This window comes from Wyeomyia smithii, chromosome 2 (genome assembly GCF_029784165.1).
Source record: "Wyeomyia smithii strain HCP4-BCI-WySm-NY-G18 chromosome 2, ASM2978416v1, whole genome shotgun sequence".
Lineage (NCBI taxonomy): Eukaryota > Metazoa > Arthropoda > Insecta > Diptera > Culicidae > Wyeomyia > Wyeomyia smithii.
Genome location: NC_073695.1, coordinates 143,531,848 through 143,558,798, shown reverse-complemented (window position 1 = coordinate 143,558,798; position 26,951 = coordinate 143,531,848). Strand labels below are relative to the sequence as shown.

Here is a 26,951-nt window from a genome sequence, read left to right as displayed (position 1 = left end):
TAGAAAGAATCGGTCAGACCATCTCTGAGAAAAGTGAGTGCGAAAAAAAGGTGCACATACACACGAACACACCCACACACACATATACATCTATACATGAATACATGCAGAAAATGCTCGATTCGTCGAACTGAGTCGAGTAGTATATGACATTCGGCCATTTGGATCACTTTACTACCTTTTAGTTAGCCAGTAAGGAGAAAGTCAATATGTTTACTTTCATTATATGATTTCACATTTTTATGAACAACGGACAAAGCTACAACCCAATTACAATGAAATTCAATAGCAACCTATGGGGTAACTAGACCTTTAATTTGACACTAATTTTGTGAAAATCGGTTCAGCCATCTCTGAGAAAACTGAGTGAGTTTAAACAATCTCAGGATAACTTTTCTTTACATAACTTTTGAACCATATGTACAATCATTACGAAATTTATAAGTTAAGGGTTTTGGAGGCAGCTCGATCATTCAAAACCAGTTTTATTGAAATCGGTTATGTGGTTTCTGAGATATTGATGTTTCGTGATTTTTACATTTTGATACAACCTCTAAACTGAAAATCCGGTTACAATGAAATTCAATAGCAACCTATGGCGCAACTAGACCTTTCATTTGCAATTAATTTTATGAAAATCGGTCCAGCCATCTCTGAGAAAAGTGAGTGAGAGAAAAAAGTTGCACATACACACACACACATACACACATACACACATACAGAAAATGCTCAGTTCGTCGAGAAGGGTCGAGTGGTATATGACATTCGGCCATTGGGACCACTTTTATACCTTTGGTTTTTCCAGTGATTGCTATACCTTTCTAGGAGAAAGGCAAAAAAACAAGAGCGAGAAAATAGAATAGTTTGATTCATGCTGCCTTTCTCAATTACTGCACATTTTACTTCTAGGATCGCTCGTTAGCTCGTGAAAGCTCAAACTGGTGTTTCTTGTAGTGGCTTGCCGAGTTTTCGCTTTAGCGGCAAACGACCATCTGGAAAATGACGGCAAAGATTGACAAACATCTTTTGATGAAGTAAGTTGATCAAGTGGTAATACCAGTGAAATAGAATAATTTATTTATTTTTTATGAGAGACAAGTGAAAAAATGCGGGGGTCTAGTGTGGTTGGTAACGTCTCCGCCAACCACGCTCGACGCCTGGGTTCGAATCCCACTGCCGACATAGGTGTCGATGGTTGTGAGGTGGCGTGATCCACTCACAACCAACCCAACTGGTCTAGATTCAATCCGAGCCGACACCGGGAGATTTTCTGAGGCGAAAAATCTCTGGGATCACGCCTTCCATCGCATGAGGAAGTAAAGCCGTTGGCGCCGGTCCGTTAATAAACGGGTCGTGAGTTAGGGTCCTGGGTGTGGGGTCGCCTCCTTGGGCGTCGGTGATTGGCCACAACAGTGGCGGAACTAGACCGACGGAAAATAAGCGAGAATAAAAAAAAAATATTCTGCCAGGTTGAATATAAAATGTGTCGAAACATGAAACAGTCAGTAGAATACGAATTTCATGGAAAAAACTATGTATAAAAAAATATTTCGAGCTTGGTGGAAAATATGTTTGAAAAATTATTGTCATTTCACCAATTTTAAATTATGTAACATTTTTGTACTTTCCTCAGTGGAAGAGACTCAAATCTAAAAGGTTGTATCTGAGACACCGCCACATTATTGTATAATCTATGCAAATTATCAAACTTTTCAATTATATTTGTGGTGACCCTCTTGAAAAAAAAAAAAAAAAAAAAAAAAAAAAAAAAAAAAAAACATTAAAATATTTTTTCCCATCTGTGGTAAAATTAATATGAATTTTGATTGTCTTAGCAAGAAATGAAATTTTGTGTAAATAAATCAAGTAATTTTGTTATATTTATGCACGCAAGATTGTTAAAATATGCCATTTTGCGTTTTTCTTAATAAACCTTCATTTGCATATGTCCAAACCTGTCTTCAAGCGAATGTATAGCATTATTTCTCTGTATCGCATTTTTCACTCGAGCCAATGAAGAGAAAACTTTCAAGGAAGTACTATACCATCTAAATAAAATCTGTTGATTGCAAATTCGACTTTACATCTCCAAGATAAATAAATTGTTAGCTACAATCAAATTAAATTTTTATATATTTATGTAACCATATTTACCGAGTATAACAATTATTTATAAGCAAATTAACTGCTCGGTTATTTTAGAAATTTGGTTTTTCGGATTGGAATATTTTTGAAAATTTCAGAGAAATAAGACAGACCTCGCAAATCGAATAAATGATTAGTTGTATTCATTTACAAAACAACTAACACAGCGCTGCCATACATCTTCTAAAACAGAAAAAAATATGAGTTGTTCCCTGTCGCCAATCATAATAAATTCAACTGAATTTTGTCTGATTTTCAACATTATTTGTTTTCTAAAGAGACTATGCTCGCTGTTTTATTGAATCTTTATGACATAGATACAAAAATAATGACTTTTTTTATCCAGGCCGTATGAACAAAAAAAGTTTATCCCGCTTCTCTCGTGGGATTTGCATGGGGCGAATGAAGCAAACGCATTAACTCATACGGCCTATTGTCTCATAGCACCAGGGAATGTATGCACAAGCTCAGAAATTCTGATATGTAACTCTACAACGAACAATTCGCGCGAATGCTATTCTGACTTTGTCCCGATTTGATTTGCGATGATGAATCTATCAATGCCACGATGTACCGATACGCATACAGTCATGGAGAAAATAATAAATACACTTGCAGTTTTGGTTAATTTTCCATATTTTGGGCACTGATTTTAGTTGTTATATGATGTTATGTTACGAATTTTCTGTGTCATTGATTCCGAAAAATTTTTGCGTGAGTTATTGTTTTTAAGGTGGCGAGAAAAATTACACTATTTATTTATTTATTTATTTATTTATCATCAGACCGACATCGGTCTCCATGAATGCTGGGTGAGGAAAAGCTCACTTGAGGTGGTTGCAAGGACCTTCATAAAATGTGCACAAAAACCTCACCATCTTTTAGTATACAACATATAATTAAAACTAAAAAATAACAATACATCAGAATGATTAAAACAAACTATTGGAAAGTAACCTACGGCGATACACGAATGAAGATTCATTAAAATTGAACAATTCGCTGAACTCGTTGAATTGGCGAATCATAGATGTGATTGGAGAGTTTGCAGCGTACTGTGTTGATTGGAATCCCACCTGTAGCATAGCTCTGGGTCGTAGCGTTCTGGATGGTGCATAGAATCCGATTTCTTCTAATAGGTCAGGAGCATCAAATTCAGCAGTTACCAACTTGCACACAAATACGGCTTGTGACACTCGACGGCGTTGATCCAGAGTTTTTATGCCCAACAGGCGGCAGCGGTCTTCGTGAGGAGGCAAGTTCAGTGGATCATTCCAAGCAAGATTCCGCAGAGCATACCGAACGAATTTGCGTTGGACACTTTCTAGTCTGTTTATCCAAACTGCTTGATATGGCCACCAAACAATACTGGCGAATTCCAACGTTGAACGAACAAGTGCACAGTACAGCGTTTTAAAGCAGATCGGGTCTGTAAATTCAAGAGCGATTTAAAAATAAAACCGAGCTGACGATTTGCTTTGTCGATAGTAGCAGTGATTTGGGGTTTGAACGAGAGTTTTTCATCCAGTATCACACTAAGATCTTTCACTTGTTCTACTCTTTTCAGTTTTATACCAGCCATCTCGTAATCGTAGGGCACAGCATTTCTAGTACGATGGTAGCTAATAACATAGCATTTCTCAATACTCAATAACAAGCTGTTTCGAGAGCACCAGTCACTGAACAGGTTTAATAAGTTTTGCAACTCCTTGCAGTCCTCATGGCACCTGACAACTGAGAATATTTTCAAGTCGTCAGCAAAAAACATTTTTCCTCCGGAATTGAGCAGCAGTGCCGCATCGTTAATAAAAATGGAAGATAACAGTGGTCCAAGATTACTGCCCTGCGGTACTCCTGAACAATTTGAAAACATGGCAGAATTACAGTTTCCAATGCGTACAAACAATACTCTATGCACAAGATATGATTCCATCCATTTACAGAAGCGCACAGTACACAGGGTGGCCACTCATTTTACATCTTCGATTTCCCGCATTTTCCCGACTTTTTCCCGCATGATTGCAAGAAATTCCCGATTTGAATCAAAATGCTGAAAAAGTTGTGAATTCACTTCTGAAAAGTTTTCAGATTCTATGTAACGCGTGATAAACAAAATACAGTTAAATCGCAGTATTTTTCCTGAACGTGAAATAACATTACCGTCTGCCGGGGTGAGATTAAGCCACGGGGGTGAGGTTGAGCCAAAACGGGAAATGTGTGTATGTTAAATTACTTAAGAGTTCCAGAACCTAATGCCTCAAACTCAATACTGTATGAAACATGACATATTTATTCACAACTTGAAATAGAATATAGATAATATTAGTGAACTGTTTTACTTAAATAATGTTCCAAAGTACAGGTTGAAAAACACGCGCAAATAATGTTACCAAAAAATGTCCCATGCAAACCAACCCGATCGAGAAATTACATCAACTTACTGCTCAGATGGTACGTTAGGATGTCGTCTCCAGTGTGTTGACGAAATATTATGCATTGAACCTGTGATGGCTCAGAAAAAAATGTTTTTCCAAACTGTACACTTTTCGAGCCCTTTTGGGGTAAGATTGTGCCAAGCTATATTGAACGGTACAGTGTGCGGAATTCACATTCACGACAAAATTATATCAGTATACACCAAAACGCTTGCATTGTTTACATAGGGTATGTTGTCTAGCTGTGGTATTATTTGAAATAATGACTAAATGCTTGAGAACAGTAAGCTAACAACTGTTAGATGGAAATTTACAATGACTGAAATTACTTATGGAATGTAACAAAATTTCGTACACCTATTCTATATAAACTGATGACTTTGAAAGCAAGGAAGGAGGGTTTTGGGTACGTTTCCAGCAGTTTTGAGATCTCCAATGGAATATTCAGTGGTCAATGACACATAATAATTAAAACGAAAAGTCTTCTCAGGCTTTATGTCCTAACGTTTTCCCTTTCTAAGCTACCTGGAGACGCCACTATGTGTTTAGAGACTGTCCATGAGCCACGTTCTCATAACTGGTTACTCAAGATATTGATTTGATCCAGTCATACATTTTTCTATAATTCATATGAAATGTAATTTCTGGTCAACCCCCTACAGCCCCTTAATAGTCCATGTTGTTTATGGTCGTCCCTATACTTACTGTTTTATCATGTTATTCATGTGAATTATTTGTAGATACACTACTGTTCATTTAACAGGTATTAAATTCAACTATTTGTTTTTGGCACAATCTCACCCCATAGAAGGGGTGAGATTAGACCATAGTTCATTCAATTTTAGCAAAATTATAGTTAATTGTAACTTGACCATATTTGCGGCAGTCGTTAACTTAACATTTAAGTGTGCATTGACGTGATTTGGATCAAACTCATTGCCTAAATGTGTGCATTACAAGCTAACGAACAAAAACGTGTCCTTTTTTGGCACAATCTCACCCCGGCAGACGGTATCTTTAATTTGAAAAAAAAAAAACGCAAATCCATGTCACAAGTTTTGTTCCCCGAATAATCAATTCAAACAAAATATTTTTTACTCTTAGGTTTAGTAGTTTTATGGTTACCCTTAGCTTCCCATGACTTTTTTCGATGATTTGAGCAAAGGAAAAAATTTTTTGTACGAAAAGTGCTGTTTTGTTTGTTGTTGTTCCCCTCATAGGTTGTTAGTCAATCTAGTCCATCAAAGTTGCATCTCTCTGGTCATCTGCCAACATATTCAACTTGTTTGGTCAAACTGATAAAAAAATGATATTGGGGACCAACATTTCAAAATAAGTGGTTTAGAAACATAGAAAAATAACCTGGAAATCAGAGAAATGATCTTAAATTATTATTTTTCAAATTGAAAGTCTTTTACTGCACGAACATGTCTTGCAGAAACCGTTGAAAAGAAAACAAATCTATTTTTAATTTCTTTTAAACTTCTCAAAAATAAAAAATATTCCCTAAAATTTTCCCAAATCCTTTTTATTAGGATATTTTCTAAAGAATTTTTGGTTTTTATTTCTCCATGATCATCAATGTATCGTTTACATTATGCAGTTTTTAAAAATACATTAATATTTAACAAAAATCAGCTCTTTGGAATGTTTAATTTAGAATATTTTTAATACTCAACTACTGTAAACAACTTTGGCGAAAACATCGCACCAATCAAACAAATCGTTCTGGTTTCGAAAAAAAAAATTGAGATATTTTAACCTCTTCCGTGTTCAACGTTGTAACATTTGGCAACTTAGAATTCAAAAAATAAGCTTTTTGAGATATTCTATCAATTTTTTTAAACAGAACTACTATCTACAGCTTTGCCGGAAACATCACATCAATCAAGCTAATTATTTTGGCTTTTAAAATGTTTAAAGTATTTTTGTTTATTGGCCACAGATTTAGTAGCCAACTGTTTAGTGCATAGGGCGATTGCAGGGCTAGCGCTACGATCCTGCAGACACTTACAGTCTCTCTCGAGCCGAGACACGAACCTACGACGACTGACTAGTTAGGCCAGCATCGTAAGACCAGTTACAAAACAACAAGCACCTCCGTAAAACATTGATTTGTGTTGTGCCGTGTCAAATAAATGTTGTGTGAACAAAAAAAAGCATGTAAAAAGTCATATGCAGAAACAAATAAAATAAATAAAATGTTTTCTTGAAAAACCTCGCAAACGATTATGCTGTTTTCTAAGAGCATTTCTGATTGTATCCTACATCAAAAATAGTTTTTTAACAGTCGAATTGTATAAATACGAATTTGACGAAAAAAATTCCAAAATAATGTTTGCTCTATTTTGTGGCAAGTTTTTAATGTTTTTTCAATTAACTGCTCCGCATAGCAAGTTCATCCCTAACCCAATTTTTCACCAGCATTGAGTTTCTAAGCGGAAATGGTAGCTAGTTTTGCTGGAGTTCGCCAAATATTTCTTCTAAAAGACTAGCTGAAATAAAAATCTTTGAAAAACTGGAGAATCAGAACTGTGTACCACTTATTTTATCTTCAATTTGTTTATTCAAATAACTACTAATAACTAGTAATGTTAGTAAGATTGTACAGTAAAACTTATTTTCTATTGCTACTAGAAATTGAAACAGTTTCTATTATACATATGAGAATTTATTATTGATTCTTTCGCTAAAAACGTTTTCTCGACAAACTGGCAACTTCCATTCCCAGACTCCGGACCAGTTTTTGACCCCGGTTTAAATTCGCTTTACCATCTTGAGAAGTCCCACAGAGTCCATTCATTTTTGCCTTTCTCCTAGAAAGGTATAGCAATCACTGGAAAAACCAAAGGTATAAAAGTGGTCCCAATGACCGAATGTCATATACCACTCGACCCCTTTCGACGAACTGAGCATTTTCTGTATGTATGTATGTATGTGTGTATGTGTGTGTGTGTGTGTGTGTGTGTGTGTGTGTGTGTGTGTGTAAGTGCAACTTTTTTTTCTCACTCACTTTTCTCAGAGATGGCTGAACCGATTTTTATAAAATTAATTGCAAATGAAAGGTCTAGTTGCCCCATAGGTTGCTATTGAATTTCATTGCAATCGGACAGTAACTTTGTCCGTTGTTCATAAAAATGTGAAATCACATAATAAAAGTAAACATATTGACTTTCTCCTAGCGATCACTGGCAACTTTTTTTTCTCACTCACTTTTCTCAGCGATGGCTGAACCGATTTCAATTAAATTAATTGTAAATAAAAGGTCTAGTTGCCCTATAAGACCCTATTGAATTTTATTGTAATCAGATTTCTCGTTTAGAGGTTATGTATCAAAATGTAAAAATCACGAAACATCAATATCTCAGAAATCAGTGTCATATGGAAGGTCTTGTCGCCCCATAAGACTCTAATTTTTTTTTGCAAACGGATTATTACTTTGCCTGTTATGTTTAAAAATGTGAAATCCAGCTGTGAAAAGAAACATATTCCGAAGACTACTTGGACTCACTCACTTTTCTCAGAGATGGTTGACCCGATTCCCACAGAATTAGTATCAAATGAAAGGTCTAGCTGCCTCATAACACCGTCTTGAATTTTGCTGTAATCGGATTGTAACTTCGTCTGTAATGTATCGACATGAACTACAGAAACTACACAACCGATTTGAACAATATTGATATAAGATGAACGGGCTAGTTAAGGGTTAACTGATGAATTATGATTGAGCACGTGGTTTCAAAGTTTGGCTGCCCTATACGTTACCTTTTCATTTGATTGTAATCAAACTTAAGCAACCGTTATGTATTAAATTGTTAATAAAACAACGAAAGTCTATTATCTCAAGTATTACACGACTTATTTGAACATAACTAGTGTCATGCAAACGAGTCATCTCTCAAACTTACAAATAACAAACTTCATATCAATTTGATATGTGGTTCAGAAGTTATGGAAAGTAAAGAAATTAAGAGACGATTCAAAACTATACCTGCTTTGAATTGATCATGTGGCCTCAACATAATTTAAATATGTTATCGTTCAATTTAAACGTTTCTGGTATTGCTGGTGATTGAATTTTTCGAAATTAAGTCAAATTTTAAATTTTATACTTCAGTTACAACATCAATATTTTAGTACCCAAAGAGTGAAAATTCCTTCATTGGATTGCAGCGTTCATGTAAATCTATTTTTACAAATAATAAGTTTAAATGAGAAAGGCTGGGTCTGACCGCTAGGTGGATTAATTTAGGTTTTTTCAGATAACACCAGATTTCGACTTTTCATGCTATTCTAAGCCATTTGGTGTCAACATTTATTTCATTTGAAAAGCAGGCCTGATAAAAGTAGTCAGCTGGTCAGCGGATCAAAAAAAGCAAGTTTAGTGACTTTTTTGTTAAAAAATTGACTGCTGAAGAAAAATGTAACTTTTAATGGATCAACTTGCAGTTCTGCACTTCCAACTTCTCCATCATTTGTAATTGCATCATACACAATACTTTGCAAAATCTTGGTAACAAATCCCGATTAAAGAAAAAAATTCCCGACTTTTTCCCGCATTTTTCCCGATGTAATTTAATTCCCTACTTTTTCCCGCATTTCCCGTTTTCCCGATTGAGTGGCCACCCTGAGTACAGCCAAGTTTCTCTAACTTGGATAAGAGAATGGAATGATTGACCGTGTCAAACGCGGCTTTCAAGTCAATATACACTGTATCAACTTGAGATTTGGAGCCAATATTCTTAATACAAAGCGATACGAATTTCACGAGATTGGTTTCCACCGAGCGACCTCGAAAAAATCCATGTTGTTCTTTGCATATATAACTGCGACACGCAGCGAAGAGTGTGTTGTTAATAATAGTCTCGAACACTTTAGATTCTGCGCGCAAGGAAGTAATTCCCCTATAGTTTGCAACGTTACACTTATTTCCTTTTTTAAAGACTGGAAACATGGATGATTTCTTCCAAGCAACGGGAAAGCATTGTTGTTGTAGAGAAGCATTGAACAGCCAAGTTAGTGGAGCTGCTAGGATATCGGAGCATTGTTTCATCAGAGCTGCAGGAATTATCCCCGGTCCAGGCGAAAAAGATGGTTTTATACTCTCAGTGGCGCGTATCACTGACTGCTCGCTCACATCAAAAATATCCATGTTTAAAACTGAATACGGCACATCCCTCAAGGCTTGTTCTCTTTGTTGAGCAGTGACTGTTTCGCTACTAAATACGCTAGCAAAGTGTTTTGCAAATAAGTTGCACTTGTCATTTGGCGAAACGGCACACACTCGTTGAGAGATATAGTTAAGGGTAAACCATTCTCTTTCCGTTTGAAGTTAACGAATTTCCAAAAATGTTTGGGATTTCTCCTCAAATTTTGCTGAGTGTGAATAATATAGCGCATATACAGATGCCTTTTGTAATGACGATATTTATTACTAGCAACAGCAAAACTGCGTTTGGTGTTCGGTTCACGTCGACGGGTATATTTTCGAAGGGCTTTAGCTCGAATGATTTAGGCGTCGGAGCTTTGCATTAGACCAAGGTGGCTTCCTAGAGACCTTATGTAAAGGTACAGCAATCATGAGACAATCATTCAACTTTTGATCGTAATAGTTAACTGCATCATTTACATCAGTGAAAGTTTCAAGAATGCTCCAGTCAATCTGCGATAGAAGATTTCGCAATTGGTCAATATTCGTTCTACGATAGTCAAGCTGGTTTAAGTCAGGAACATCTTCAAATTCCACTGGGCGACAAGCAGTTACTTCTACGTGGAGAGCGGGGTGGAAAACATCAGGTGGAACCATTTTTTTAGGAGCTTCATGAATTTTGCACTGTGAAACACACTCTTCATTTACGAAAACGAGGTCCAAAAAGCGTGACTGGTGATTGCGTATATCATTTATTTGTTGGAGTCCCAAAAAAGCGATTCCGTCAAGCAGCATACGGCTAGAAGGCGTGAACGCAGAATTTAGTGGACCAACGTATAAAAGCCCATTCGAAGTGTTTTTCCAGAGTAGACCAGGCTGGTTGAAGTCACCTAGAACTAACAGTAAATCTTGCGTGTTCATTTCAGATGATACAGACTCGGAAACATCTGGCACATTTTGCAATACGTTACAGTCGAAACGTTTGTCGGGGGAAATATACACAGCCCCAATAAACACGCTTTTAGTTTCAGTGAGAATTTTAACCCAAGTCGTTTCAAGATTAGCTGGAACACATTCAGTGATTTGATGGCAGACGTATGACGACGAGACAGCAATCAAAACACCACCTCCACGCATGAAAACACTGTTGTTGGAATTACGGTCGGTTCGGAAAACAGTGTACGCATCGCCGAATAGCTGTTGAGAATTGAAGCGATAATCAAGCCAGGTCTTCGTCAGTACATAGACATCATAGTCGTTTTCCGTAACAGCCAGGTAAACATCGTCGAGTTTGGTACGAAGTCCTCTCGTATTTTGGTAATATACACGAAGTAACTGCAGATCATCGACACCGGCACCAGAAACATTGCATCGCTGAAAAGATGAAGATGCAGATGTTAGCGGGTTGAAATCAGCTACTCGGTACTCGCTTGTGACAAGGGCGTAAACGCCCTCGCCGTCAAAATTGTTATGCCTTCTTAAATCGTCGAAGTCGTCGTAGTGCAATATATTAGGATGGTTGTTCCCAGAATCGTCGTTGTCTGCAACTGCAACAGCATTATTTGTCGCAACAGCATTAAAATATACATACAAAACATTCCAAATAAGCTTTATTTTTCTACATAGAAAAGTGACTTTTTACGTTATAAAACTCACTTTCAATATTTCGTGGCCTGTACTTTGTTTTGTAAAACCATATTTATTCTTCGTGGTATGTTTACCACCAAGTTTTCACGAATAGAAGCTGGACTAGGATTTCACGCTGCATTTACGACGTTCCATAAGTCTGTTTCATTCTTTAGATGATGCTTTGTAACGTAGCACTCAACAATCTTCCATAAATTTTTGATACGGTTCAAGTTAGGAACTATGCCGGCCAATCCAACAATTTTGTATTTTCCTCTTCAAGTTTTCAATGCTGTATAGTAAAGATCGTTACCTTCCAATAAAGAGGCATGTTTTCTTTGGCATACGGAAGCATCACGCTACGTAAAATATCTACATAGTTGTTAGTATTCATAGTCTATATTATAAAATGAATGGGTTCCACACCAGCATCAAAAAACAGCACCACGCCATTTTGTGGTCACTTACAAATTTTACTACTTTCTGGGTAATTGTGCGTTGAATGCAGTATTTACCTGTCTTCTCACTAGCTGCTGACCATTTGGACCAAAAATGATAAAATTCGACTCATCCGACCAGAACACGATGTGCCATTTAGTTGCACCCTAGTCTAAGAACTTTTTACAAAATTCAGTTCTTGTCAAAATGTGTCGCTTTTGAAGTAGAGTAAAGTTTTCTGTATACTTAGGTGGTTGATTTTGCTCCCGTATGCCGAAGAAAACATGCCACTTTGCTGGATCTTTAAGCAGTATAACGATCCTAAACATACAGTATTGAAAACACGAAGATGATTTTCAAACTAAAATACAAATTTCTTAGATTGTCCAGCGCAGTCTCCTAATTTTAATCCTTTAGAAATTCTATGGAACATTGTGACAGTCAAGGTTGCAAAGCATCATCCAAAGAATAACACAGACTTATGTAACGCCGTACAGGCAGCGTGAAATGCTAGTCCAGCTTCTACTCGTGAAAACCTGTTGGTAAACATACCACGAAGATTGAATATGGTTCTACAAAACAAAGGACTAGCCACGAAACATTGAAAGTGAGTTTTGTAACGTGAAAGGTCACTTTGCTAACGATATATAGAGAAATAAAGCTTATTTGGAATGTTTTGTATATATATTTCAATTGTTTTTTTTTGCCACCTTAAAAACACTATCTCACGCAAAAAACATTCGGAATCACCGACACAGGAAAATTCCAGTTATTTCTCCGTTCCTCTTTGAAAGAGAGTGCCTGCAGATCGTAATGAAGTAACATATCATCATATAAGAACTAAAATCAGTGCCCAAAATATGGAAAATTAACCAAAACTGCAAGTGTATTTATTATTTTCTCCATGACTGTATTTAGTGAGTAGCATCAATGCAATTTTGAATCGTATCCAATCGGCGACTAATGAAAAACAGCAGGAAAAGGGAAAGACACAGGCTTAATACGGAATATCCACCTACATGTAACCGTCCGGAAGCTTGCACAGGGTCGACACAGGGTACCGTTTTTCTGCAACGTATTCAGCTCCCATTGCCAACTGCCATTTCGGTCAGCCAGCGCGTTTTTAAGGGGTAATATAGACCGTTCCGATAATTATGAATACACTTACGATCAACCGTCATTCCAAATAACGTGCAGTATTCAACCAAATGTTGGCTGCGTCCTGTTGTTTACATCCAAAAGAAACAGATGCTGTCATTTTTTTTAACATTCAGTGCGAAATTTTGAAAATGCGTGGCCTTTCTTCTCCCGAGCAAAGAAAGCGAATGTGCACAAATGAGGCACCGTGAGTGGTCTGGACTATAAGACTCTGCCAGGACCGCAATTTTATACATCACCAAAGGGAAAGGATGTCCCTGGACCAGTGAAAGCCATTTACACCGAAAAATTCGGCAAGAAGGTAATGGTTTGGCAGGCAATTTGTGAATGTGGGAAAATATCTCGTCCATTCATTACGAATGACACAATGAATTGTAAAATTTACGTGAAAGAGTGTTTGCAGAAAAGGTTGTTACCCATGGTTAAGCAGCATAACAATCCTCCAATCTTTTGGCCCGATCTTGCTTCTTGCCATTACTCTAAGGATGCACTAGGGTGGTATAAAACAAATAATGTCACATGTGTCCCAAAGGAGATGAATCCTCCAAACTGCCCTGAAATTCGCCCTATTGAAACTTTTTGGGCTTTGACCAAGGCAAAGCTGAGGAAATATGTCAAACCAGCGGACAATGTTGAAAAATTTTAAAAAGATTGGCTTAAAGTGGTAAAAATGGTCGGAGAACACACTGTGCAAAAGCTTATGAGTTAGAGAACTCGCGTATCCTACGAAAAATAATCCCAACTTGAATTAAAACTGGAAAGAAAACACTTATTATCTATATTTCAGAATAAAATGACCCGAAAAATCCTGTATTTTTTGTTTTATTCAAGAATGAAGATGTATTTATAATTTTCGGAACAGTCTATATCCACCAAATGCTCAAAAAACAAGACTTTCTTCACGATTTTTGCTTTTCTCCTAGAAAGGTATAGCAATCACTGCAAAAACTAAAGGTATGAAAGTGCTCCAAAGGGCCGAATGTCGTATACCACTCGACTCAGTTCGACGAGCTGAGCATTTTCTGTATGTATGTATGTATGTGTGTGTGTGTGTGTGCAACTATTTTTTCTCACCCACTTTTCTCAGATATAGCTGGACAGATTTCCATGCATTTAATTGCTAATGAAAGGTCTAGTTGCGCCATAGGTTGTTTTTTTTTCTTCATCTATAGTTTATTTGACACGGCACAAATACAATTCAATGTTTAACGGCGCCAATTATATCTGGTAGCTTACTTTCTAAAGTATCTTAATAACTAAAAGCAAATTTTTTATCCTCGCTGCCGACTACGAGCTGAAACTAAATCTAACTTAAAGCTAGAATATTTTGCATTAAAAGCACAGGTTTGCTGTTTGATGGTTTTCATTGCCATAGGTAAGCAGCATATTAAATTTGTTCCGCTGCTGGGCCAAGATATTACGGACTGGCATATTGGGTTGTTTCCATCGGGCGGGTCTGATTGCTGTTTCCGGATCCGGGGTCTTAACGTGTTCTTGTCGTTTGGTTGGATGTAGGCGGAAGGGGATAGGACTAAACTGGGGCGTGGATGGATTTCAGGAAAACGTATATAAGGGACATGTAGGATAGGTCACGGCTCGCCAAGACATCACGAACAGGAACAGCCGGCTGCCTACCTTCGGCCTGCAGGGAAGCTATTAATCTAGACCTGGCGTCACGGTGTACAGGGCATGACCAAACAACGTGCTCTATGTCGTGATAACCTTCACCACAGGCACAGATACCACTCTCCCCGAGCCCAACACGACGGAGATGCGCGTCAAATCTATAGTGATTGGACATAAGCCAGGACATCACGCAAATGAAATCCCGACCTACATCCAACCCCTTGAACCACGGGTTCGTCGATACCTTGGGGATTATGGAATGTAACCACCTTCCCAGTTCCCCCTTGGTCCAAGAATTTTGCCAACTGATGATCGCATTCTGACGTACAAATGCGAAAAATTCATTAAAGGCAATTGGTCTTACATAAATATCACCGTTTGTTGCGCCCACCTTAGCCAAAGAGTCCGCTTTCTCATTACCCGGTATCGAGCAATGAGAAGGGACCCACGCTAAGGTAATCTGAGTAGATTTTTCGGATAAAGCACTCAGATGTTCCCGTATTTTCCCCAGGAAATACGGAGAGTGCTTAACATCTTTCATCGATAGGAGAGCCTCAATGGAACTGAGACTGTCCGTAAAGATGAAATAATGGTCCGTGGGCATTTTTTCGATAATCCCTAGGGTGTACTGAATTGCAGCTAATTCTTATGGGAGGATTATCGAGCTTATGGGAGACGGTTAAATTGTTATTGAAGATACCGAAGCCAGTGGACCCATCAAGAAGTGATCCGTCAGTGTAGTACATATTGTCGCAGTTGATGTTTCGATATTTATTGGAAAAAATTTTAGGGATCTGCTGCACGCGTAAATGATCCGGGATTCCACGAGTTTCTTCTATCATGGATGTATCGAAAAACACAGTAGAATCAGAAGTATTTGATAAGTCGACACGATTTGGAATATTCGAAGAAGGGTTAATATTTTGGGACATGTGATTGAAATACAATGTCATAAAACGGGTTTGAGAATTAAGTTCGATTAACCTTTCAAAATTTTCAATCACGGGACGGTTCAAGACCTCACATTTGATTAGAATACGAGAAGACAGGCTCCAGAAGCGGGTTTTCAATGGTAGTACTCCAGCTAAGATCTCCAAACTCATCGTATGGGTCGATTGCATGCAACCCAAGGCGATACGCAAACAACGATATTGTATTCGCTCCAGTTTGATCAAATGTGTGTTTGCTGCGGAGCGGAAGCAGAAACACCCGTACTCAATGACAGACAATATCGTTGTTTGGTAAAGCCTTATAAGGTCTCTTGGGTGGGCTCCCCACCATTGTCCGGTTGTTGTACGAAGAAAATTCACTCTTTGTTGACATTTTTTCATCAGATACCTCACGTGACAACCCCAGGTGCATTAGGAGTCGAACCAGACACCAAGATATTTGTGTACCAAAACCTGAGAAATCGTTTTACCCATTAATTGTGTTTGAAGCTGAGCAGGTTCACGCTTCCTAGAAAAAACTACTATCTCAGTCTTCTCCGGAGAGAATTCGATACCTAGCTGTAAAGCCCAAGCAGACAAATTGTCCAAGGTATCTTGCAATGGTCCTTGCAAATCGGCAGCTTTGGCTCCTGTAACAGAGATTACACTGTCGTCTGCAAGTTGTCTTATCGTGCATGAATTTGCCAGACATTCGTCGATGTCATTTACATAAAAGTTGTAAAGAAGGGGGCTTAAACATGAGCCCTGGGGAAGACCCATGTAGCTAATGCGAAAAGTTGCCAAATCTCCGTGCGTAAAATGCATGTGCTTTTCGGACAACAAATTGTGCAAAAAATTGTTCAAAATTGGAGAAAATCCTTGTCGGTGAAGTTTACCCGAAAGAATGTCAATAGAAACGGAATCAAAAGCCCCCTTAATGTCCAAGAACGCAGACGCCATTTGTTCTTTGCGAGCATACGCCAGCTGAATATCTGTTGAAAGCAACGCAAGACAATCATTCGTCCCTTTGGCACGGCGGAAGCCAAATTGAGTATCTGATAGTAGACCATTTGATTCGACCCAATGGTCTAAACGACGGAGTATCATTTTTTCCATCAATTTCCGGATACAGGATAGCATTGCAATCGGCCTATAAGAGTTGTGATCAGAAGCTGGTTTCCCTGGTTTTTGGATGGCGATCACCTTCACTTGCCTCCAATCCTGCGGTACAATGTTTTGCTCCAGGAACTTATTGAACAAGTTCAACAAGCGCCTCTTGGCATTGCCGGGTAGATTCTTCAACAAGTTGAATTTGATTCTATCTAACCCAGGCGCGTTATTGTTACAGGACAGGAGGGCAACTGAAAATTCTGCCATCGTAAAAGGTGATTCTATCGCGTCGTGGCCCGGAGACGCATCGCGAACAATGTTTTGCTCAGGAACAGAGTCCGGACATACTTTCCTGGCAAAATCAAATATCCACCGACTTGAAGACTCCTCGCTTTCGTTGACCGTTACGCGATTCCGCATTCTTCGGGCTGTGTTCCAAAGAGTCGATGTCTCCCTCGACGTCTCGTTCACGAACCGACGCCAATATCCGCGTTTCTTTGCTTTAGCCAAACTTTTAAGCTTGGTATTAAGCTCCGAATACCGTAAATATTCGCCAGGTATACCTCCCTTCTGGTAGGCCTTAAACGCGTCGGATCTTTGCGTGTAGACATCGGAGCACTCTAGGTCCCACCACGGAGTGGGAGGCCGTTCTTTGATTGTTACGCCGGGATATTTCTTCGTTTGGGCTTGCAACGCGGCGTCGATAATCAAGCCCGCGAGGAGGTTGTATTCTTCAAGTGGTGGATGATGTTGTATCGACTCGACCGCTTTTGAAATCATTTGAGGTCATACGGAATGTCAATTGGTCGCATGCGAGTCGACCCGTTATTAATTGAAATAAGAATAGGCAAATGGTCGCTACCGTGAGGATCAAGGATTACCTTCCATGTGCAATCCAACCGTAGCGACGTCGAACATAAGGATAGATCCAAAGCGCTTGGGCGCGCTGTAGGTTTCGGGACACGTGTCATTTCACCGTTGTTTAAAATAGTCATGTCGAAGTCATCGCAAAGGTTATAGATTAAAGAGGAGCGGTTATCATTGTATGGGGAACCCCAAGCCACGCCATGAGAGTTGAAGTCTCCCAAAATCAAACGTGGCGAGGGAAGAAGTTCTATTAAATCAAAGAGCAGCCGTTGCCCAACCTGTGCTCTGGGAGGAATATATATTGAGGCAATACAAAGCTCTTTACCTTGTATTGTCATTTGACATGCGACAACTTCGATGCCTGGAATCGAGGGGAGGTTAATACGATAGAAAGAATAGCACTTTTTAATCCCTAAAAGTACTCCTCCATATGGGGTGTCTCGATCAAGGCGAATAATATTAAAATCATGGAAGTTGAGATCAATATTTGAAGTAAGCCAAGTTTCACAAAGGGAAAATGCATCGCATTTGTTTTTATTTATCAAAACTTTAAACAAATCAATTTTAGGTAAAATACTTCTACAATTCCACTGTAAGACAGAGATAGAATCCTTCATATACGCAGTTGAATTAGGCATCGAAGGATACAATCGCTGCAAGGAGGGGCCATTGGGCAGTCAACTGTTTCAAAAATGATCTAACTGTTGGGAGGAATGCTGTAAGAAAAATTTTAATTGGATCGGGTATATTGAAATTTTCAAAAATCCAGTCCACAATGTCAGAAAATTTCACTAATCCAGAGTTTGTTTCATCAACTGGATGTGCAAAAGGAACAACTGGGGTTTTAGATGTTCCTGGCAGTGCTGGGAACTCCTTCTGGGACTTTAAATTTGCAAGCCCAGGAGGAGTTTGCTTCGGTTTTTCCGCAGCACTGTTTGGTTTGTTCGTACTTTTCATTACACTTTGGGAAATCTTAGGACCTTTACGGGGAAATTTAGGAGAAGAAACATTTTTCCTCTTCCTAGACTCCCCAGGATTGGCATAAGATGTTCCCGCTGATGAATCGTCAGAATCGGTTTCATCGGAGGGCAACAGATCAAAGGGGTTCGATGTTATGGTAGAAGTGGTCACGGTCTTCTTCAGCATCTCAGCGTAAGAACGCTTTGAACGCTCCTTAAGTGACCGCTTGATTTTATCTCTGCGCTGCATGTACACCGGGCATGTGGAGAGCTCATGCTGGTTTTCCCCACAGTGAATACATTTTTCAGCATTAACACTGCAAGAATCTTCCACATGAGTCTCCCCACACTTGCTACATCGTGCCTTATTGCAGCAGTAGGCGGCTGTGTGGCCTAACTGCTTGCAATTGGTGCAATTCATAACACGGGGTACATACAATCGCACAGGCAGACGAACCCGGTCGATCGAGACGTGGCTAGGGAGTGCAGATCCGGCAAACGTAACGCGAAACGAGTCTGACGGAGTGTAAACTTTTTTACCGCCGACGAGAGACATGGACCGCAATTGCTTACAATCCAAAATCTTCGCCTGTGTTTCGGTATTTTTGAAGCAACCGGTTGCGCTTTTTAGGATACACTCGACAGACAGACTCGAATCGGTTATGACACCGTCGATCTCCACGTCTCGTGCGGGTATGTAAACGCGATACTCGCGTGTGAAGAGCTCAGAGCAAGCGATAGCATTGGCCTGTGCCAGATCACTGACCACGACACGGAGCTTGTTAGGTCGGACCTTGGAAATTTCGGTCACGGCCTTGTACCCCTTCGTCAGGTCTTTTGAATTTTGCAGTATGTTTAATCGCTTTGAATTCACTCCTGCCTTTGGACGAAAATAAACAGTATAGCTGCCCTGTTGAGATCCGTCCGGGTAAAGCCTGGGGCGAGGGGGGACTGGAGAATGAACAGGGGAGGGGGTAACAGAAGGGTCAGGGTCAGGGGGGTTCGGGGATGGTGGCACGGGAGGCGAGGGATCTATATCCATCGCGCTCAATGTAGCGCACTAGCGCACTAGCGCCGACAAGAACACGTACCTATTTACTTCTTCCTTCCAGCAGTGGTTGTCCGATCGTTCGAAGCTGCACCCAAAGCAGCCAGCAGCACCAGTACAGCAGCACCAATACAGCCACCAGCAGTGAGCCGGGTGTGAGATCACTCAGCACAGCGACACGGACTCGACTGTCAACTGATGGCCTTGAATAATACACTCTTTTGTTTGGCTATTCGTACACACGGACCGGATTGTAATAGAACGACCAGTTTGCACGTCCGTTTCTGTCGAGTGTTCGACGCGGAATGAGCCATAGGTTGTTATTGAATTGAAACTGGTGTCAAATGAACGGGCTCTCCAGAACCCCTAACTTATAAATTTCATAATGATTAAACATATGGTTCAAAAGTTATGTAGAGAAATGTTTTCCAAAAGCTGTTTAAACTCACTCGTTTTTCTCAGAGATGGCTGGACCGATTTCCACAAAATTAGTCTCGAACGAAAGGTCTAGTCGTCCCATAGATTGCTTTAAAATTGCATTGTAATCGGTTAGTGCCTCTGTCCGTTATTTATCAAAATGTGAAATCATATTATACCAAAGCCTGCTTGAACTAACTCACTTTTCTCAGCGATGGTTAGACCGATTTTCACGAAATCAGTTGCAAATGAAAGGTCTAGTGGCCTTATAACACCCTTTTGAATTTCATTGTAATCGGATCTTTAGTTTAGGTACTGTTCAGTCCAACCTGTTCGAACTGAATCGACAGAGTGGCAGCGAGCGAACGCTTTATATCCACTAATTGCGTCGCAGTAGGTAAACAGCGGTGTGAGATTCAGCCCCGCCCCTTTGTATACTTTAGCACTGCGAAATGATATAAAAGAGCAACAGATGCGGCAGCATTTATTAGTATTTTTCCAACCGCGATACGATAAACAGTAGAAAGCAGACAGTGAAAGGAGAACAATAGCAGCAATAATAGTAGCTGCAGTAGCAGTAGCATCGGTGGGCAAAAGTTGCGTCACCGCGAAGAACTTTATCGCGAAGAATAGATATTAAGAATAAGAAGAAGAGAAAAATGAATAAATTCGTGTAAACAGTAGTTCTGTGTTTGCACCCGACCGCCGAACATTCTGTCCTCCGTCTCCACCCGTAAGAGTTAATCGAAATTGAAGAGTTTTTTGAGAGTCTTTTTCAAGGCTCATATCTTCGAGTTTGATTGCTGCTAGCCAAGTGGGCTAGTCCAGGCCAATCACGTCGCGGCCTCATGAGGCGAAGCCGATCAAAGGAGTCCGGCCAATCTAGTTGCCCTCCTGGGAAGGAACGAAAGGGTCCTGCTCCCATCCGGCTTGGTTCCCGCTGGGAACGCAAGCAACGTTTACCGACCGGCGCAGTCACAGTCCACTGCAGCCCCAACATATTTTTTGGTCCTTCGAACCGGATACTCAACCGTGAGCGTATTCGGTTCATCTTTTGAGTCACCTGGTGATTGCGAACTGTTACATCGGAGTGTGGGATGGATGTTGGAGGTCGGAGGCAAACACGGAGATTGAAAGTGAAACAACGCTAAAAACACTCAAAGAACTCATAAGTGAAAGTTAAACAATCAAAGAGACTAAAAGTGAAGTGTGAAAATGACGACGTTGCATACGCCAGCCAAAACCAATAAGGGCAATGAAGAGGCAGAAGCTGCATTGAATACGCTGGTCCACATGCGTGGAATGGCTCAAGGAAATGTCACTCGAATCAAGAACATCTTGGCTCGAGCCGAAGCGGATCAGACTGAACTAACTCCTGCTCAAGTAAAGGTCAATATCAAGAAGGTGGAAACCGCATACACCGAATATCACCAGTTACATCAGCAAGTTGTGGCCAGGCCTTCAATCAACAAACGAGAAGAGCAGGATGCAAAGTACTTGAGTTTTGAAACGTTACATGAAGAGGTATCAACTATTCTCGAAACCTGGCTCGGGAATCTGACAGCACCTCCACAGAATCAGCTCCAACAAATGGCCCCAGTCACTGGGAATCAGCAACCGGTGGTAATCCAGCAGTCCCTTCCTCGTGCGATTCCCACGTTTGACGGAAGATACGAGAACTGGGAAAAATTTAAAATCATGTTTCGCGACGCCGTGGACCGTACCAACGAAGCACCACGCATAAAGCTGTACCATCTTGAGAAGGCTCTCGTTGGTGACGCAATGGGGCTTATCGATGTGAAGACGATTAGCGACGGGAACTACGAACACGCCTGGAAACTTTTAGAGGAGTGTTTCGAGGATAAAAGGCGAATGATCGACATTCACATCGCTGGCTTACTCGGAACAAAGAAAATACCGAAGGATGATTATGCCGATCTGAAAACACTGATCGAAACTATTAGCGGTCACGTGGAGAATCTCAAGTTCCTCAACCAGCAATTCCCAGGTGTGTCGGAGCTAATTGTCGTTCATCTTGTCGCTCGTTCTTTGGATGCGACAACGAAGAAAGAGTGGGAATCAACAATAAAGCGAGGCGAGCTTCCCACCTACGAAAACACCATCAAGTTTTTGAAGGACCGCGTCTCAGTTCTGGAGAGATGTCAGAGTTCAAACGAAGAATCTCGGTTCCAGCGAGGAACAGCGAAACAACTAACAGGAAAATCTGCAGTTTCGAAGGCCAACACCACAACGGCCTCTTCGGCATCGGATCCACATTGTGAGATGTGTGGAGAAAGACATCCTATGTTCAAGTGTTCGTCGTTCAACAGCCTTTCCACGAGTGAACGGCTGTCCAAAGTTAAAGAGAGGAACATCTGTTTTAACTGCTTGAGGCGTGGACACAGCGTGAAGAACTGTCCATCGAAGAAGTCTTGCTTTAGGTGCAACAAGAAGCATTACACATTGCTGCACTTGGAGGGCAATGCCAGCTCGACGAGGCCTACGAGTGAGAGCAGTGAAGAGAAGCATTCTCAGTCTAACCCAAATTCTGCGATTGGAATTCCTGGCTCCAGTAAAGCACCGGAGTCCAATAAGAAAACCGAAGACCCAGCCATTGGTAACGGCAGTACACACTAACAACCCGATGAATTTGGCGAGTCAGGTGATCTTACTAACCGCCCTTGTTCAAGTGGATGATCAACATCAGCGCTCTCGTTTGTGCAAAGCCCTGTTGGACTGCGGATCCCAAGTGAGTTTTGTAACGCAATCACTGGTCGCTACTCTTGGGATTAAAGTGGAAGAAGTAAGTGTCCCGATAACAGGCATTGGCAGTGTGAGATCAACTATTAAACAGAAATGCACCATAAATGTCCGCTCTAGATGTAATGACTACTCATTCCTCGTGAATTGCTTGGTCTCACCGAAAATTACCGGTCGCATTCCATCGGTGAAGATAAATTTGGACAATTGGGAACTGCCACAAGGTCTAAAACTGGCTGATCCGTCGTTCCTTGAACCCAGCCAAATTGATTTGCTTATTGGCATGGACTGGTTCTATGATATAATGAAACCAGCGTGCTTAAAACTAAACGACGACCTACCTAGCCTTCATGACTCCCAACTGGGATGGTTAGTGGGTGGTAAGCTGCTCGAGAGGTCCTGTTCAAACCTTGCGATGAACTCTTGCGCTGTTAGCGTCGATCCAATGGAAGAGCTTATGCATAAATTTTGGGAAGTGGAAAGCGTTTCACCAGAGATGGTTCCTTCGAGCGAGAAGGAGCAGTGCGAAGCACACTTCACTGCAACGTATCGTCGAGATGACAGTGGTCGATTTATCCTCCATCTACCGCTGAAGGACAACGCTCCCCAGCTGGCAGATTCTTGTTCTATGGCCTTGCGAAGATTTAACATGTTGGAATCGAAGCTACAACGTAACCCAGATTTGAAAGTCCAGTACGACGCCTTCTTGGATGAGTACGAGGCTCTTGGGCATTGCCACGAGATCAACGAGCATAATGACCCCCCTGGAATATTGAAGTTTTATCTTCCTCATCATGCTGTTTTACGTCCCTCAAAAACGACTACCAAATGTCGAGTTGTGTTCAACGCATCGGCCAAGGTGTTTGGATTATCACTCAACGACGTGATGATGGTCGGTGCTACGGTGCAGAGCGATTTTCTGTCCATAATTCTTCGCTTTCGAAAGTTTCGATACGTTTTGAGTGCAGACGTATCAAAAATGTATCGTCAGATGCTGATCGACCCCGCCTTCACTCCATTACAGCGGATTTTCTGGCGAAAGTCCCCTCAAGATCCTCTGCGAGTCCTCGAGTTATCAACAGTGACATATGGTACAGCAGCGGCCCCATTCTTGGCAACGCGGGCTTTTCTTCAATTAGCTCGCGATGAACGACACAGATTCCCTCTCGCAGCGATGATCGTGGAAAGGAATTTCTACATCGATGATGCACTGTTTGGTTCCGACGATTATGTAGAAGCGTGTGAACTTCGGGACCAACTGATAGGCCTACTGAAGTCTGGTGGGATGCATCTACACAAGTGGTCTTCCAACGATAGCCTTTTGGATCCTATTCCCAATGAAGACAGAGAGCGATGCGTTTCACTTGGTGACAGCGGTATCAACGACATTATAACAACATTGGGTTTAATGTGGAACCCTTCTACTGATGAATTCCTGTTCCGATCGCATTCTCCAGAGAAGATCAAAGGACCAACAAAGCGAAAAGTTCTGTCCGAAATCGCCAAGATTTTCTATCCTCTTGGTCTTATTTCTCCTGTGGTAGTAGTGGCGAAGATTCTGATGCAAAATCTATGGATTTGTGAGCTGAAATGGGACGATCCGTTAGACGATGGCCTTCTGTACCAATGGGAAAGCTTTTTGACATCGCTGCCATCTTGTGAGCAGATTCGGATTCCGCGCCAAGTTATATCGAGCGAAGCTATCCACTACGAGCTTCATGGGTTCGCCGATGCCTCCCAGAAGGCATACGGTGCTTGCGTATACGTGAGGTCGAGTTTTCCTGATGGCAGAGCATCATTGAGGCTAGTCAGCGCGAAGTCTAAAATAGCACCGATCACACCTGTGACGATTCCGAGAAAAGAGTTATTATCCGCTCGACTTCTAACAAGGTTAAATAGTAAGGTTGAAGAAGCATTAGAAATGAACTTCACGTCTACGATATTGTGGTCTGATAGCCAGGTTGTACTGGCATGGCTACGAAAGCCACTTGATAGTCTTCAAGTGTTTGTTCGCCACAGAGTTGCAGAGATTACGTCCCACAAGCATATTGTCTGGAAGTACGTTCGGACCGACCAGAATCCAGCGGACAGTGTGTCACGAGGACAAGCTGCCAAGGAATTAGCAGAAAATGATCTCTGGTGGAATGGACCTCACTTTTTGCGTACCGTCGACTACCAAGAAGAGGAACCAATTACTCTACGGATGTCGAGATTCCAGAGTTGAGGGTCCAGCTGGCAGCTTTGCCAGTGATGAACTACGAAGAATTCCCACTCTTGACAAATTATAGCTCCTTCCGGAAAACGCAGCGGATTTCGGCATACGTGCTACGCTCCACATCGAATACTAGAAAGAAGAAGGAAGACCGGTTGCTTTTAGCGTACCTCACCTTACCAGAACTTCGAACGGCATTGCATTGTATCGTTGGAGCTGTTCAGCATCAGGAGTTCTCTAAGGAGATCGAGTGCATTAGGTCAGGAGAGTTCAACCATCGTCTAAATAACTTGAAACCGTTTCTGCACAATGATCTATTGCGAGTGGGTGGTCGACTTAGCCATTCTGATCTACCATTCGAAGTGAAACATCAGTTGATATTACCTGACAAGAGTCCCATCGTTCGTGGTTTAATCGCCGATATTCATCGCGAGAATCTCCATACTGGATGCAGCAGCGTTCAATATCTTCTACGACAACAGTTTTGGTTGATCAACGCAAGATCTACCATCAGAAAGGTGTTGAGAGGTTGTGTCACTTGCTTCCGAATGAAGCCTAATACGATGGATCAACAAATGGGGGATTTGCCGTCATACCGTGTCACCTCTGCACCAGCCTTTGAGAGAGTTGGACTTGACTTTGCAGGTCCAATCTACGTGAAGCAACCTGGACGGAAAGCCACTTCTATAAAGGGTTACATCTGTGCCTTTGTATGCATGGTCACGAAGGCCATGCATCTGGAAGCAGTGGAAGATTTGTCAGCAGATTCATTCCTGGCCGCATTTCAGCGCTTCGTATCCCGGCGAGGCTTTCCGAAAGAAGTGTTCAGCGACAATGGAACAAATTTCATCGGTGCACGATCAGCTTTGCGGGATCTGTATCTACTCTTCAAGGCGGAAGCCACCCAGAACAAGATCTTCGAGTACTGTCAAGCGAAGCAGATTGACTGCTACTATCTAGAAATTTGAAATGGCGTCCTGAGTTTATTTCTGGCCTCTGGGTATAACGCTTCCACAATGCTGATAATGGATATTTGGTCACTATAAGCTGTTTTCCAGAAACTGGAAGTCGGCATCTTCACCATCGAAATACCCAGATTAGGCAGAACTTGGCCATTTTAGGATGTATTTCGGTAACCAATAGTAGTCATCTGGATTTTTCGCGTGATGCTTTTGAAACATTTTTATATTATGGCATTTGCATGTATATGTGTTAACGTATGCTCATATGTGTATCCATTCATTGTGATAACTACCTCAACTGTTAATGTTGGGTGGTAAACAATTATTTCCGTCATTATAAGATAATCTAGTAATGAAAATGTTGGTGCCTAGAATTTTAACCCAAGTCGTTTCAAGATTAGCTGGAACACATTCAGTGATTTGATGGCAGACGTATGACGACGAAACAGCAATCAAAACACCACCTCCACGCATGAAAACACTGTTGTTGGAATTACGGTTGGTTCAGAAAACAGTGTACGCATCGCCGAATAGCTGTTGAGAATTGAAGCGATTATCAAGCCAGGTCTTCGTCAGTACATAGACATCATAGTCGTTTTCCGTAACAGCCAGGTAAACATCGTCGAGTTTGGTACAAGTCCTCTCGTATTTTGGTAATATACACGAAGTAACTGCAGATCATCGACACCGGCACCAGAAACATTGCATCGCTGAAAAGATGAAGATGCAGATGTTGGCGGGTTGAAATCAGCTACTCGGTACTCGCCTGTGACAAGGGCGTAAACGCTCTCGCCGTCAAAATTGTTATGCCTTCTTAAATCGTCGAAGTCGTCGTAGTGCAATATATTAGGATGGTTGTTCCCAGAATCGTCGTTGTCTGCAACTGCAACAGCATTATTTGTCGCAACAGCATTAAAATATACATACAAAATATTCCAAATAAGCTTTATTTTTCTACATAGAAAAGTGACTTTTTACGTTATAAAACTCTCTTTCAATATTTCGTGGCCTGTACTTTGTTTTGTAGAACCATATTTATTCTTCGTGGTATGTTTACCACCAGGTTTTCACGAATAGAAGCTGGACTAGCATTTCTCGCTGCATTTACGA

The 26,951-nt window shown here is 40.9% G+C and overlaps 1 protein-coding gene across 4 annotated transcripts in view; it reads right to left on the bottom strand.

Annotated features, from left to right (window-relative positions):
- Positions 1-26,951, bottom strand: part of LOC129725764 (plexin-B) — a 269,692-nt gene that overhangs the window by 55,745 nt on the left and 186,996 nt on the right. Inside the window, exon 6 of one of the 4 annotated variants that reach the window (XM_055681936.1) lies at positions 3,464-3,574. The exons of the other annotated variants lie outside the window; for them this stretch is intronic. Coding sequence (XP_055537911.1) covers positions 3,479-3,574 — 96 coding nt within the window. The 3' untranslated portion in view covers positions 3,464-3,478. Of the gene's footprint in view, positions 1-3,463; positions 3,575-26,951 lie in introns of those variants that run through there. 4 annotated transcript variants of the gene reach the window in all.